At 46.3% G+C, this 16,485-nt stretch overlaps 2 protein-coding genes across 2 annotated transcripts in view; one reads left to right on the top strand and one right to left on the bottom strand.

Moving 5' to 3' along the window:
• Positions 1-4,184, top strand: part of sema3c (sema domain, immunoglobulin domain (Ig), short basic domain, secreted, (semaphorin) 3C) — a 59,888-nt gene extending 55,704 nt beyond the window's left edge. The window contains exons 16-18 of the mRNA XM_056275602.1: positions 1,147-1,214; positions 2,033-2,163; positions 3,671-4,184. Of these exons, the coding sequence (XP_056131577.1) occupies positions 1,147-1,214; positions 2,033-2,163; positions 3,671-4,081 (610 nt within the window). The 3' untranslated portion in view covers positions 4,082-4,184. The remainder of the gene's footprint in view (positions 1-1,146; positions 1,215-2,032; positions 2,164-3,670) is intronic.
• Positions 4,185-7,037: 2,853 nt separating this feature from the next.
• Positions 7,038-14,509, bottom strand: cd36 (CD36 molecule (thrombospondin receptor)). Its single transcript, XM_056275603.1, has 12 exons — positions 14,372-14,509; positions 13,796-13,956; positions 11,667-11,811; positions 10,369-10,524; positions 10,166-10,257; positions 9,456-9,505; positions 9,248-9,317; positions 8,700-8,887; positions 8,392-8,510; positions 8,098-8,171; positions 7,954-8,008; positions 7,038-7,521 (listed from the first exon to the last, which is right to left on the bottom strand). The coding sequence occupies exons 1-12, from the start codon at positions 14,492-14,494 to the stop codon at positions 7,339-7,341; spliced, it is 1,416 nt and encodes a 471-aa protein (XP_056131578.1). The 5' UTR covers positions 14,495-14,509; the 3' UTR covers positions 7,038-7,338.
• Positions 14,510-16,485: the final 1,976 nt, after the last annotated feature.

The following is a 16,485-nucleotide window of genomic DNA, read 5'->3' as shown; positions in this document are numbered from 1 at the left end:
GGTTAAATGCAGAGAACACATTTCATTGTGACCTACGATGACAAAATAAAGTGGCTTTCCTAATATTTGTCCTTAACCAGGACAAAGGTAAATGAATAAAATAACTGGATTGCATTTATGTGGCACTTTTCTAGCTGCAACAGCCACTCAAAGTGCTAAAGGTAGAGTATATTTGGCTATATCTCTGGATTATTGGTATGAGCTAGAGCAACAAAAAAAAGTCTGAGCATAAACTTTAAAGCTGAGGTCTGTGATTTCCCCGACATGTCCCTCCCTCCCTCCGCCAGTGAAAACTACAGCCCTTGCCGCTTATGCCCCGTCAGCTCAGCAGTAAACAGTTCCCACCTCTGTAAAAACATCCTTGGACCAAAGCTAATATATTTCAGACTACATGGGAACACTGTGGTGCAGTCATCTTGATTAGCAGTCCAACAGAAACATCACCACTTCCTGTTTCAGTCCTTTTTGCCTGTTTGAGTAGGAACGTTTTTAACGCCGCACCGGTGTTCGTCCTACCCCGGTTAAAAATATCCCCAGTGGCGTATGGATGGTGTCTCCAACCAGGGTTAAGATGCCGGCAGTGTTATCTCACCCGACTCCGTGGTCCAGATGGATGAAGTAACCATTCATTGATGTAGAAACCTCCCGGAGCTAAGCTTTGATGTTAATCATGTCAACAACTGCTTTTTTCCCTTTGTCTAGACATAACACAGACAAGGAGGTATGAGTGCCACCTCCTCTCCTGGACCTGAGACATCTCTGGTTTCTTTTACGGGCCGGCCGCGTGTCCGATTTTCCAGTCAGGCGCAGGTCAGACCTAGTTTGGTCAGAGAACAAAAGCTCGGTTTCCATTTTTCCTGCAGGAAACATGTCTTGAATATGCCAGCTGTTTACCTCCTCTTTTCTCCTGGCACCAGAGAGCGGAGGAACACGGTCAGCTGTTCCTCATAGTGCTTTTGCTCGGTGCGCCACCTCCCTAAAGTTGACGTCGGATTTACACTTGAATTGCGGGGCTGAGCTGACGGTAGCATGCCGTCGATGGGTCTTGTATGTCTATAAGTACGCCTAATGTGCTTGCATTAAGCCATGTGTTATATTCCACCAAGCTGAAAATGAGTCTTCCCCCCTGTGAATTCTGCCTTGCAGGAGGAGCCGGAGGCAGGACGTTATGCACGGCAACCCTCTCACACAGTGCAGAGGATTCAATCTGAAAGGTATTTTACGACTCACCATTTATTAAAAAAAAAAGGGGGGGGGGACGCTTATCTGGAATGACATGCTTCTTTGGCTTGACGTTATTTGTTTTTTCCAAAGAAAACTCAAGTGAAGCACACAGCCGATCCCCTCATTGCAAAACCATGCACATCTGATGGGATCAGGCGTCATCCAGAAAACGGGTCTAACCGAGATTACAGTGGTTTGTGTGAAAGTTGGAGCTTAGCGATGGCATGCACATATGTGTGGACTTGTCTGTGCGTGTGTGTGTTTGTGGGTGTGTGTATGAGTGCCTGCTTCTGAGTATGGGCACAGCAGACACCGGTATGAATATTCCCCCCAGTCAGCTTGCAGGGTGCAGTTTTGGTGGTGGTGGAGGGGGGGGGGTTGTTGTGGGTCCCCAGAGTGTTCCATTTCCGCTAAACCGTTTACATCACTAAATGAACATGAGCTCGGGGAGCCAGCCATATGGCCATTACCACTAATTAGTCTCTCACCTGTCATTCAACCAGCTGAGCAATAAAGTGTTTGGCTGGCATGAGAAATGTCACATGACGCGGCTGACGGCTAAAAGACAGGACCCCGTCTGTCCGGTTCATAAAGGGTCAAACAGTTTCCCTGACAACAGGAGCTAAAATGCGCAGGGTGGGAATCTGGTTTGGATGCAGGTGTTAGGCAGAGTTTAGGCCAGCTTCCCACCCTCACCACTGGGGACAGGAGAGATACACATCCATCTGCAGGGTTCATGTCTGTCAGCAAATGACGTGTGTGTGTGTGTGTGTGTGTGTGTGTGTGTGTGTGTGTGTGTGTGTGTTAGCTTACAGGAATGCAGTGGAGATGACGCAGTATGGTGTGAAAAACAATACCACCTTTCTGGAGTGTCTCCCCAAGTCTCCCCAGGCCTCCATCCGCTGGCTCATTCAGAGAGACAACGACAGGAGGAAAGAGGTCAGTGCAGGGTCACGCGGGGGCCGAAGGTCGGCGTTGCAGCTGCCCCGAGTTCTGATACTTGGCAAACTAATGAGGGGCCAAGCACAAAATGCAACTCTTCAGACGTGTAAACTGGTCAAGTCAAATCGAGGTTTTTGTAATGCACAGAACAGGACAGCAGCAGTAGTTGCCGGCAGTGAAATGTTGTGTCTGCGAGCTGCAAGAAAAAATGTTGATGTGAAATAAAAAAACACCAGCCTTGACGCAACATAAAGTGGGGTGCTGGTTTGTGACCAGATGCTGCAGCAGCGGGTGAAAGAGTTTGATACTTGGGTTGGTTAGAGTCTCTGATAATGGACCAGACCTTCATTCAGAGATCCTCTGGGGCAGATACCCGTGTCGGATGACTCGCTGCCTGCGATGAACGGCGCCGATTTCACCTCCGCCCGCCGAGCCTCGCGGCGGAGGGGCGGTGACATGCCGATATCGTGAGCAAACTCCCCCGATGGGCTTTTGTACCGCCCCGGGGGGATGGCGCTGTGAGCATTTACTGTCGACGTAGCATCGCAGCGAGTAGTGACACATATCAAGCATGATGTGGACCTTGACTAATGAGCGGTTTCTCAGCAGGGGGACGTTTTGGAAATATTTGATACCCCTTAAACAGGGGCTGAGACACATTAAGGGAGCGCCCCGCCACACGGTCGAGACACATCTTTAACAGATTTAACGTTCGGTGCTCTCAGAGAAGGCTTGCATTAACAGTCGAGATGTTTAAAGCTGTTTCCCTCAAGGATATAATTGGACCTTGAGATAAAGTGTTATAGCTTTACGGTGTGGGTTTCAAGCGGTTTCTGGTCGCTGTAACATGTTGCTGTGGTCATTTAAACCCGCTTTAAAAAAAAACGGAGCAGTCTGTGTGTGTCATTATTATAATTTATCATCAACTGAAGGTTGATCACAGAAGGTTGAGTCCGTGCTATCAAAATGAACCATTACTCAAAATGATTATCCTGGGGGCATCCGGGTAGCATGGCAGTCTATTCCATTGCCTACCAACACTGGGATCACTGGTTCAAATTCCCGTGTTGCCTCCGGCTTGGTCGTGCGTCCCCACAGACACAATTGGCCGTGTCTGCGGGTGGGAAGCCGGATGTGTGTATGTGTCCTGGTCACTGCACTAGCGCCTCCTCTGGTCAGTCAGGGCACCTGTTCAGGGAGGAGGGGAAACTGGGGGGAATAGCGTGATCCTCCCACGCGCTACATCCCCCTTGGTGAAACTTCTTACTGTCAGGTGAAAAGAAGCTGCTGGCGACTCCACATGTATCGGAGGAGGCATGTGGTAGTCTGCAGCCCTCCCCGGATCAGCAGAGGGGGTGGAGCAGCGACCGGGACAGCTCGAAAGAGTTGGGGTAATTGGACAGATACAATTGGTGAGAAAAAAAGGGGGGGGTGATTATCCTGGTTCAATTTATTAACAAACCCATGTGAACTGTGACACAACTTCAAATCGCCCCCACCACAGGTAAAGCTAAGCGACCGGATCCTCTCCACCGAGTACGGCCTTCTCATCCGCTCCGCCCAGCTGTCCGACCAGGGCCTGTACTACTGCCTGACCACCGAGAACGGCTTCAAGCGCACAGTGGCCAAGATCCGCCTGCGGGTGCTGAGTGAGGCCATGGTGAGCATGCTGACAGACAAGCAGCAGTCGCCCTGGGCGTGGGCCAGCGCCCTGCACCCCAAGGCCCTGCTGGCGGCCTTCAGCCCTGCAGAGAATCTGGCCGTGCAGCAGTACTGCAAAGAGAGGAGGCACCTCCAGAGCCTGCGGCCTCAGCTGCAGCCGCCGGGGCCACTTAGAGGAGACCTGGCCAAGCTCAAGCCCCTGCTGGACCGCAGGAAGAGCCGCAACCGCCGTAACCACCTCCCAGACGTCTGACAGAGAAGAGGGCATCAGAGCTAGCCAAGAAACTAATTCGCCCCACATCCCCAGCACCATCATCCCATCCCACCCCACCCCACCCGCCCCTCTGACTCTTTACCCTGCCAGGACGTTCAGAACAGCACAGACGGTTATTATTAGTCAACTCCTTCAGCCCACAGAGCTGCAACGTGGATGTCAGGAGAGGACAGAGTGGATGCGGGGGCCGAGGTTATTCTTGGATTTGTCTTATTTTATACAGTATGCATGAGGTACTGTGACCAGCTGACTGTGAGCTACCCAGAAAGACACTCTCTGACACGCGTACACACACATATACATACACGCTTGCACACGGACGCATACGGACGCACAGCTTAAACGCAGACACAGACGCTGGCCATTAGTTTCACTGTGATGCGTTGCAGTCACTCCGTAAACCGAAATGGCCGTAGTGGAGTTTATGGCTGCAAATAAAGTGGTTACAGCTGTATATTGCTTATGTTGATACACCTTCGAAACGCGACTAAGAGGAGTGATGCTATCGTATTGTAGATATAAGAAGGGAAATTGGGGCTGTAAGATATGTCAATGTCAGAAAAGGGAAGTAAGTTGAAGAAATGCTGATAATGGAGAGAGGGAGATGGGGAAGGGGAAGCGAGAGCGATGGAAAAAGAGAGAAAGAGAAATGTGCATGTTTTTAGTCAGCGCCCTTGCTTTTTATGCTAAGCATTATAATTGTATTTCACTAGATTTTATTCCCCTTTCAATGTTATCTTGAACTAGCTCGGCAAAATCTCTCAGGGCTCTTCTGGAGGTTCGTATGGAGTCATTGTAGTCGTTCCAGCATCATGTTCCGTGTTACACAAAAAGCACCAGATTACACGCGGTCTTAAAAAAGAAATGGGGGGAAAAAAAGTTTGGAATTGAAAATAAATTTGTGGGAAAGCCAAAGACGATGTCTGGCTCAAACTGATACCGCGGCAGAACACCAACGAGAATCAGAAACATTTTGTGCACTGTTGTAAACTTGTAATGTCGGATTTCCTGATTATTTTTCTCTCCCTCTCATATTAGTCGAATGTTGTGGGTGCAAAACATTTGGGACGATTTGCCTCGGGGTATTTTAACTTTGTTGTCTGCATATATTTGTGTCATTCTTTTGAGATGATGGAAGAGGATTTTCTCTCTACTCAACCCATGTTTTCCACCAACTGTACAGCAAGGAGGGCGTAGGTACAAATCACCACATGAACATCATCTACGGGACAGTTTGTGAGACAGGAGTCAGGGAGGCCTTTTCATTTTATATATGTGAATAGCGTTGTTTGTGTTGTTTTTCGGCAGCCTAGTTAATGTAGATAGAGATTATATTTTGTTTGTGTACAGAGTGTTTTCCTTTTTTTCATCCTTTTAACTTAAAGCCATGCCATCTCTGGGGGTCTTCAGATTGACCCGTGTGTATATTGTTTCCATTCGTTTCATCGATTAACCTCGACTGTGTCCGCAAATTGCGGAGATACATTGTCTTTTTGCAAAAAGGCGCCTTCTCTAGTCTAACCCATCTTTGTTAGAGATCTGTCCTCCCCTTTCAATAAAGATTAAGAAAAAAAACATGTGACCAGCATCATGTCACGGTCAAGCTGGTACAATTTCAGTGTTATTATGGAACCTATGTATTTCTATTTATTAATGTAATATTAGCCTGAATAAATGGAGTAAAGATGAATTTGAATTCCCTCCAGTGATCACAAAATGTATTGCCCGTTTACGTTTTCATCAACATTTCTTCAACTATGACATTATTATTCTTCTTGTGCGTCATTTGCCTATCTAAGCCTAATAGCCTGACTCATGTGTCGCGATAATCGACCAATAAATTGTTCTATATTGATAGTTACGAGGGGGATAAAGGGCAACCTTGTAAATTCTTTGCTTTAACAGTGTGCTCAGATAGATTGAGGGCTGTTTCCGCCTTACGATCCATCCAACCAAATACATTTAAAAGGGAAGTGTGTGGACTAACTGCAGTACCTGTTACAAACACCACATTCACACAAAAAAGAAAAAAAGAAAGAAATAGACACGTTAAGAGCTGTCTCCTTTAATCTCAGTGAAACGTTTCCTTGTATATCTTACACATGCGCTCCAGACTTCACAGTGGAAATTGAAGTATCCCGGGAGGCTGCAGTAGGTCATTTAAAACCATAGAAGAAGAGAGACAGCCAGACAGACAGCGCGTGTGCGTGTGTGAGAGTGAGAGATCCTGCTGGGTTTCTTCACCAGACAAAGCTGAGTACCACGCTCAGCCGCAGCATAATCGTCCCCGAGGGTAATTTTTACCCTTATTTTGATTTATGGGCCACTAGAGGTGAAAAGGAAACCGAATAATTTTGCTTTGTCACGCACAACAGAAGGGTTCGTTTCGGCTGTGGGGAGAACCTGAGCCAGTTTTGATTGGCTTGTGTGCCACAAGTTAACAGTCCCCTGAGAAAGTTGGCAGGAGTATTTCACCCAATGGAACATTTCTTTCTTCTTCTTTTTTCCTGATGGCTCAGGTTCATTGCAACATATAAGTGGTGATATACTGTTATGAGTTACACGTCTTTGATAAGTTGTATAAGAAGTCTTGCGTGGAGGCCCACAGTGGTTTGATGACTTTTCCCTGAAGGGGTCGCCTCTCAGTTAAAAAAACAACAACAAATAACGAGCAATTAAATCCATAACGTACCAAACAATGATTTGCAAAAGAAATTCAGCGCTCAAAACTTGAGCAAAATCACGGTATACCTCCCTTGGTATCGAATACAATTTCAACATTATACATAATACTGAAATTACAAAAAGTGCAGGTTAATGCCGAAAGGTCACAGTTCGATAGCAGCGTGAACGCACTGCGCCGCCAGTGGCGCCCCCAAGGGGTGGCCACGGCCACCCTGATACTATCCCTGGCCCCCCCGCTGCCCCCCCCCCAGCCACGAGTCACATATGCAGAATATGCTTCTGATTATGCATAATATGCTTCTGTCTGATATTTTACATTAGGTGCTGTTCATTTAAATTAATAATGTATATTTTTCTTAACTCTAATATTGAGCCTATACAGTATACTACAACAGCATAATACAATTCCCGAAATTCAGTCGTGGCTTTTGGTGTGCGACCCCAAGATTTTCAGTGGGCCCCATTTGGCCACCCCTATGAAACATTTCTGGGGGCGCCACTGTGCGCCGCACGCCTATATCACATAACACAAAGGCTTTGGCCTCATCCGCTCACACCAGTTTGCCTCGGTGTCGGCCATTCTGCGTCCTCTGCAAACAGTACACGATAAGGCAGAGAAGGAAGATGGAGGCGCCCGCGACCATGAGGGTCAGCTGTATTATCTCCAGCAGGGTGATGGGGTAGATGAGCTTATCCTTAAACATGTCTGCCGTCGCATCGTCCACGGCAGCCGTCTGGATGCACAGATGAAGGGAAGGAAGAGGGAGAAAGTGAGCGAGAGAGAGACCAGCGTCTACTCCCCAGATGAAACATAGCTGTGGCGTTAACCGCTATGAAGATCACACTTGCAGAACTCACAACCGACTTGACGTCTTTATTCTCGGGCTATTGGCCACAGCCACGCCGTACAGACCGCCATTAATTAACTCAACAACCCGCCATGCAAAACAACAAACAACAATAAATAACAAGCGAGCCGCCCGTCGCCCTCTGCTCCACCAATCACAGGCACGCACACTGACCGACATAAACATGCGTTCCCATGATTGGCAGAGAGCCGGGGGATGGCAAACTGACTCCGCCAATCAGCACCCTTAACAGTACAGGGTCGCTACAATACTGACCACAAAAAAAGTCCTCAGGGTTCATTTTTTGAACTATCTTACCTCGTTCAGCCAAACAATAGGGAATATGGTGTAGTCCTTCACATTCTTAAGCACCCTGGAGGGGAAACGGGTAAGTTACGTAACAATTCTCTCTCGAATGGTTCTGGAAAGACGAGTGAAAATGACTTAATTGTGTAAACTCACTTGATAATCTTGGATGGCCCATACATCATGTTCACCTGGAGTCGCTTCGCAAACCTCAGCGTGAACCCAGTAGTCTGGTGGAGAACAGAACAAAAATCCAAATCATGCTGGTGTAATGACTGCCAGTCCCGGTTGTGAAAGTTTAGAGAGGCTCTCCGTGTCAACAAAATTCCTACCAGCGACAAAACAAATCCCCCCCCAAAAATCTATTCGAGAAGGTTCATTTAGACTTAAATGCAGCCACGTGGAAAGAGGATTGTATGATGAAGGTGAAAGTTCATCCTTGGTTCTTACAGGTTCCACGTCCAGGTAGGTGGAGTGGTGCTCCCCGCTGGGACTGAGGCCCAGCACGTCCTCCCTCAGACTCGGGCTGCCGTGGAGAAAGTGAGGTAGAGATATGTAGACGGGGGCTCCTGTTTGGAAAACAACCGAGGGCTTAACAAACAGATCAGAGTGCTGAAATGAAAAATGAATAGTAAGCAGTCATATGGGGGCTGATTACAAATTGTGTCAAATGGTAAAGTGTCAAGTTTTACTCCGTCCCGGGCCCTTCCATCACTGACCGCTGTTTAGGGTGTAAGTGAACTGAGTTCAGCACCCACCATCTCGACAGGAGCCGGTGTCCAGTACACCAGCTACTGTGCAGTTCTTGGTGACCAAGCGGTTCTTGCAGAAGCAGTGGTTGTCTGGATTGACCACAGGGGAGGCAAGGGTGGATGGGAGGAGGCCGTAACGGTACACCTCGATCCCCTTCAAATCCAGACTGGCCTCATAGCTGGCAGACACCGACCTGAGGACGACAGCACAGCGGACAGGTTAGGCCCAGAACTTTTTACTACGAAGACATTGTGATTTGACTCAGTCAACCTACAGTATCCAGCACAACGGAAAGCACGTAACATAACGCCACCGACCTGTGGTGTCTTTTTTTAAAATTCACATTGCACGAACAGTTTCTAAAGCCAAGGTTTTGCTGTTGGCCAGCTCTGCCCCCCAGTGGCTACTAACAGTAAGACAGCCAAACCATTAAAATTAACGTTGGCGTCACTCAGACCTGAGATTTTAGAGTATTTGTTTCATTACAGAATTAGACGCTTTAAATCAAATATATTCATCCTCAAGTCATATGAAAACACATAATCCTCATCACCTGCAGATGTCTGAGGCGAAGAAATAGAGAGGCTTCTTCTTGTCCACAAAGGGCTGGAAGGAAGAGGCATCTGTGAGAACGACAATTCTGTCAGAGAGATCATCATTTCCGCGCTGTAGGATCTTGTTACTACTGGTGCACAGTAGCCATAGTCATGTACATGTTGTCTGTGATCACAAACAGCAGATATTACTGTCGTAACCTTTACCCGTCCCGTTGATCATGTTGCAGTATGTGTCATTCCAGAAAGGTACACTCCTAATAGGAAAAATACAAGACCGGTCAGGCCACGGCATGCCAATTTGCATGATGCACAAAATTATATTTTTTCTAAACTTGTACGGATTCTGGAAATTTTGCTTATCAAGTTTCACGCACGTGACGCAGAATCAATTTATAATATACACCAAATGTAAATACGATGTGACATTATGATTTATACTGATGTTAAGCGATAGCTCACAACAGGCCGTGGTATATTGTGATTATGTTGTGCAACCCCCTTAAGCTGTGATGTAATCACCATATATCATGGCCTGGAGTGAGCTACTGCTTAAATGAAACGGTTGACAAGTATGGCAACATGAAGGACCGATTTTATTAATATGTTCATAAAGCATTGTTCTTAAAAAAGAAATAGGCCCTCCTGGCTGCCTGCACACAGTGCGAGGGGGTTGCTATGCAACCTACTAGCGGAGTGATACTGAACCGTGTAAAGGAATTAGACGTCATCACCGTTGTAAACGGTTATTATACCACGGCTAACAACCAGATTGCTTGATTTCGCTATTCATCTAATTATATATAGATGGATAGAATAATGTTAGATTGATGTTTGAGACGTGTAATTATATAACTTCTGCAAGTCTGTACAGCCTCATTCAATATCTCATTAACATTATTCACACTTAGATTTACCTCTCTCCTTGCCACCTGTCAATAAGCCCCACTTTAGAGATGTCATCCTTTCCAGTGTGGATGTTGTAGTAGCCATCGTAGGTACCATTGTACTAGGGAAGTAACAGGCGTGTTTTATGTCATCTCACTGCTAAAGTGTGTAAATAAAGAGACTTTTTGCTCAATTGTGGAAACTGAAAGCAATTATATCCTTGCTTGCTTACAGGTGAGAAAACTCCCACGGTCCCTTTCAGTATTGGGTCTGTGTAACCCCACAGGATATCTTTGACGGTGCGGCGCTGGAACAAGGAGGAGTTGGTGGTCTTGATCAAACGGTCCAGAACAATATGCAGCACTTTGGGAACCAGTGAGTAGGCTCCCTGAAAAGAGCAAAAACATCTGTCACTATCTTTGAAAACACAAACAGTCAGCGAAATCGAACTATCTGATTGGCAGTGGGGTTAAATTAAAATGTAACGTGTTCGTAAAACTGCTGCAATAGCAGTTGGTAGATAAGCCAGAAAAACAATCCTGTTTTATGACTGCAGATACTACATAATGACTCGCACGTGAGAGCGAGTTTCAATGTGTTGCAGTTGTTCATTTTCATGTACTATTTATTTGTCAAACGCACAGCAATACAGCCTGGCAGACATTGCAGGCAATGAAATGCTTAGGCATCAGTTCAACCTCAAAAAAGCTGCAGAATATGACATAATAGATTAAGTTAAAGCTAAAAAAAATCTTAATAAATAAATATATGTATGTGTATATATATATATATATATATATATATATATATATAAAATCACAGTATTTGCAGTCGAAATTAAAAAGTAAAAGTAAAAATTTACAGTGTCAGCACACCGGAGAAAAATAATTGCTCACGCTGTCTTGTTTTCCCTCATCGGTTTTCAGAAAGGTGTTACATGTAATGTGCCATAAACAAAGGTTGTAAATGTGTAACCAGGACGCCTCAGCGGGCCACAAAGACCACCTATTCCATCACAACAGCCTTGTCATCAGTCTCTTGTCTTGATTACAGCAGGATCCAGTTCAGTCCTGTTGCCTCTCCATTTTCAGATTTCAACCATACCTGACTAAGTATAGCCTGCTATGACTTACATAACCCCTTTGTTTTTTGCTGAGCTCATCATCGGCCTCTAGTTTTGTCATATGCCACCTCACAAGGTTATTTGCACCACTAAAAAGATGTTAAATGTGGCCCTCTGTATTTTTTGCACATCTCCTTTTTGCACCTTTTTGCCAGTCTGGGCCAAACTACGCTGGCACAGCTAATTTTTTTCCCCCCCTCATGCTTGTTTCCAGCGGACACCTCCACCTGGTGTGAGTGAATGGCGGTGTACCCACACTTCCTGCTGGACCTACCGCAATGCAGCTCAGCTAGACTTGGCTTAGCTTGTCTTGGCTGAGGAAGGAAAACCCCACTAACGGCACAGCTAAGTCGAATGAACCAGAAACCACTGACTCGGATGAAGGGGTCTGCCATCGCCGCACTTACAGCCACAGCCAGGTTAAGCGAGGTGACTTCGTCTTCCTCGGGTCCCACTGACATGGACGGCTCAAAGATGGCACCCGCAGGGAGCAGGAAGGACACAGTGAAATTGGGGTTGGATGTGATATTCTCTTTGGGTAAGTATCTTGTCCTGAGGGGGGAACAGATGGTGAATAAATAGACCCTTCTTGAATAGCAAATATATGTGAAATCACATTAGATTTGATAAACCAAATGACCCGAGTGAAACCTTGTGTTAACTTGATTCATTAAAATATTTCATTTTAGGGGGGCGTCCGGGTGGCGTGGCGGTCTGTTCCATTGCCTACCAACACGAGGATTGCCAGTTCGAATCCCTGTGTTACCTCCGGCTTGGTCAGGTGTCCCTACAGACACAATTGGCCGTGTCTGCGGGTAGGAAGCTGGATGTGGGTATGTGTCCTAGTCGCTGCACTGGCGCCTCCTCTGGTCGGTCGGGGCGCCTGTTCAGGGGGTAGGGGGAACTGGGGGGAATAGGATGATCCTCCCACGCACTACGTCCCCCTGGCGAAACCCCTCACTGTCAGGTGAAAAGAAGTGGCTGGTGACTCCACATGATCGGAGGAGGCATGTGGTAGTCTGCAGCCCCCCCTCCCCCCCCTCCCCGGATCAGCAGAGGAGGTGGAGCAGCAACCAGGATGGCTCGGAAGAGTGGGGTAATTGACCGGATATAGTTGTGAGAAAAAGGTGGAATTTTGTTTTTTAATTATATATACACTACCGTTCAAAAGTTTGGGATCACCCAAACAATTTCGTGTTTTCCATGAAAAGTCACACTTATTCACCACCATATGTTGTGAAATGAATAGAAAATAGAGTCAAGACATTGACAAGGTTAGAAATAATGATTTGTATTTGAAATAAGATTTTTTTTACATCAAACTTTGCTTTCGTCAAAGAATCCTCCATTTGCAGCAATTACAGCATTGCAGACCTTTGGCATTCTAGCTGTTAATTTGTTGAGGTAATCTGGAGAAATTGCACCCCACGCTTCCAGAAGCAGCTCCCACAAGTTGGATTGGTTGGATGGGCACTTCTTTGAGCAGATTGAGTTTCTGGAGCATCACATTTGTGGGGTCAATTAAACGCTCAAAATGGCCAGAAAAAGAGAACTTTCATCTGAAACTCGACAGTCTATTCTTGTTCTTAGAAATGAAGGCTATTCCATGCGAGAAATTGCTAAGAAATTGAAGATTTCCTACACCGGTGTGTACTACTCCCTTCAGAGGACAGCACAAGCAGGCTCTAACAGGTACTATTTAATGAAGATGCCAGTTGGGGACCTGTGAGGCGTCTGTTTCTCAAACTAGAGACTCTAATGTACTTATCTTCTTGCTCAGTTGTGCAACGCGGCCTCCCACTTCTTTTTCTACTCTGGTTAGAGCCTGTTTGTGCTGTCCTCTGAAGGGAGTAGTACACACCGGTGTAGGAAATCTTCAATTTCTTAGCAATTTCTCGCATGGAATAGCCTTCATTTCTAAGAACAAGAATAGACTGTCGAGTTTCAGATGAAAGTTCTCTTTTTCTGGCCATTTTGAGCGTTTAATTGACCCCACAAATGTGATGCTCCAGAAACTCAATCTGCTCAAAGAAGTGCCCATCCAACCAATCCAACTTGTGGGAGCTGCTTCTGGAAGCGTGGGGTGCAATTTCTCCAGATTACCTCAACAAATTAACAGCTAGAATGCCAAAGGTCTGCAATGCTGTAATTGCTGCAAATGGAGGATTCTTTGACGAAAGCAAAGTTTGATGTAAAAAAAATCTTATTTCAAATACAAATCATTATTTCTAACCTTGTCAATGTCTTGACTCTATTTTCTATTCATTTCACAACATATGGTGGTGAATAAGTGTGACTTTTCATGGAAAACACAAAATTGTTTGGGTGATCCCAAACTTTTGAACGGTAGTGTATATATATATATATATATATATATACAGGTGCAAGGTGAGAAGGTGAACAACATCCACATGCATATATGACTGAAAACAAAAGGTGGAAATACGGAGATATGTCAAAATTTAGACCAAGTGTGAATCAGGAGCACAGATTTTGCTGATGAAACGCCCGAAGGAGCAAAGTGAATTGGCCTTACTTGTATGTGTAAGGTCCTTTCTCTATCACCACAGGCTTTGAGCCATGCTGCAAAACCTCGAGAGGGTTCTTCACGTCAAAGAGCCAGAACTGCCGGTACACCACCGCCCCTGCAGACACCCAGTTCTCATATGCTGTTGTACCGGGCTCGATCACAGCTTCCTGTACGCCGCAGACACACAGACAAATCTATTTTTAAACAAGCCAGAAGATTGCCAATAGGCCAAGAGCCCTGCCGCTTACACATCTGAGCAGTTTTTCCCCTTTTTGACGAAAGACACCAATCTCCCAAATTAAACAACAGCTAACAAACTCAATTACTCCCCCCCCCCCCCCGTCTTATTTTCCATCTTGCTGTGTCTTTGAAACACACACGTCTCCTGTATCTTCCCCTTGTTTACCAGCTTGGTTGTCACACAGCTTTATGAAATGTACACCTCTCTCTCTTTCTTTTCTCCATTTCTCCTGGTTCACCTTGATCACTGCATAATCACACATGCACATGACATGCACACCCTCTCCCTTCTCTCTGTCTCTCTTCTCTGTACCGAACCCAGGGTGAGACCCAGCGCCATACCTTCTCCACTGTCCCCTCAATGACGCTGTTCCCCAGCGGGATAAGGATGCCTCCCAGAATTGCGACCGCCGCCCCAAACGCGGCTCCGGCAATCAGCCCGCACCTTCTGTTACAGCAGCCCATGGCTAGGTGTGTCTGGCGTCCTCCGTCCGTCTGGCTGTCTGCACTCCTTCTGTCTCTGTGTTTTGTGGGGTGTGCGTCTTGTCTATGTGCCCTGGCAGCCGAGGAAGCAGATCTGTAAAGAGGAGCTGATGGTCTGCCCAAGGCCAGGTAAAGGTACAGATCCCTCTGGCAGCGACCCAGGGCTCCTTCTGATTTGCCTTACATAATGACAATAAAAGGTGGGGAAGGTGCTCCTGCACCCCGTGGGTATCAGCGCGCTATCTGTGAACTGATAACAGCCCCTCCTGGGCAAGGGACGAGGCTGACAGGGGCATCTGGGTAAGATACAGAACACAGTAAAGGTGTGTGTGTGTGTGTGTGTGTGTGTGTGTGTGAGAGAGAGAGAGGGGGGGGAGCAGGCATTGCACATTTCTCAACCTAAGATCATGTATTATTTCACACTACACGTCTTCTTTCAGCTTTTCCCCTCTTTTTCGCACTACACTATGCAATATCATTTTCTTTTCTTTTAGTCTCTCACACTTTGGCATTATTTGAACACATTGTTCTGCTCTGCTCTGGTTGGTCCTGTTCTGTTCTGCTTTTGATGTGTAAACTGCTTGGCAGATAAGATGCAGTAAATACTCTCGGAGAGGGCAGAAAAGATAATGAAGCTCCATCTATCGCTCACTTGCCAGATTTCTATCAGCAGCATGCTGGAAATGAAAAGCATATCTCTATTCATGTGCACGGAGTTTCACGAGGGCTAATTAAATTAATTGCTTTCCACTTGTTATGGCTTCTTCTCCAGCCTCGTCTTGCTGGGTCACTCTGATATAATTAGAAAACGAGTGCATGGGTTTCAATGCAAGATCATTATCGAGGATAAATAAGTGCATTATGCATGTGTTGTCTCCCTTTAGTTTTTCAGAGTTTCCCCCCAGCCTGGGTGTTCAGTTTATGTTATGTTAAGTTTGGGGATTTTTAGTCCTGCCTCATTACCAGATCATTGCATCATTTTGTTAATTGTGGATCGCTTGTGTGAAGAATAAACCTTGTCCTCCTTATCAGCTGTTTACTTTACGCCACACGGGGGCAGCACTATCCCTCATTTGTCACGTTAGAAAGAGCAGGCACGCGTCTTATCCCATCCATCAACATCAGATTTGCTCTGCAGATCCGTCCTCTTAGGATCCATGCAGAAACAGATTACATCTCACTTCACTTAACTCCATGGGTGGATTACTGAACGGGTCTACCGGGCTCAGGGGCCCCAAGAGCTCAGGGGGGCCCTAAGCCAGAGCCTCTGCGCGAAATCGCTGTTATTAACTTTGCATTTCTTGTCGCATACTCAAAAGGGCTTCGTCTTTCATGGCAATAACAGAGCCCCAAAATCCCTACTGAAAAACTGCAGGAAACTCAAGGTGAATGTATGTCTTTGTTGATTGCCGTTGGCTTTAATTGGGTTATTGTGCTGTCGGCTGCGAGTCAGTGTACCTGCCCTGCTGGGGGCGCTTTTACGCGTCCGTGCCCAGGGGCCCATTGTCTCATAATCCGCCTATGTCTTCACAATGAGGCATCTTCATCATCTAAACTCGCCCTTACCTAACGGGGGAGGGGGACTCTGTGTTCTCAGCAAGCAACTGTGGGGGTGTTGGACATCTTAATCGAGAACTAATCTTTCATCCCTTGTCTGCTTTTCAATGGCGTATTGGATAAAATGGAGCTAAATAAGGTTTAGCCTAATCGCCCATCACGTCTTTCACGTTCCCCCAAGGCGGGATTCGGGATTCTCTGTGCATCCATATCTAAATGATTACCCCTGTGTTGAAATCAAACTAAGGCCCGTTAACTCAATTGAGGCAAGGATCGGCGTTCGACCTAGTGAGTGGGCCCAAGTGTTACTGCACATGCGCGGGTTAGGGTTCGGTTTGGGTCACACTAGGCATGTTAGGAAAATTTGTCAGAACAACGGCTCTGCACCGAATGCAAATGTATTTACATTCGGTGCT

This window comes from Lampris incognitus, chromosome 3 (genome assembly GCF_029633865.1).
Source record: "Lampris incognitus isolate fLamInc1 chromosome 3, fLamInc1.hap2, whole genome shotgun sequence".
Taxonomy (NCBI): domain Eukaryota; kingdom Metazoa; phylum Chordata; class Actinopteri; order Lampriformes; family Lampridae; genus Lampris; species Lampris incognitus.
Note: the sequence above shows the minus strand (reverse complement) of the source record. Positions and strands in the feature narration are given on the sequence as shown.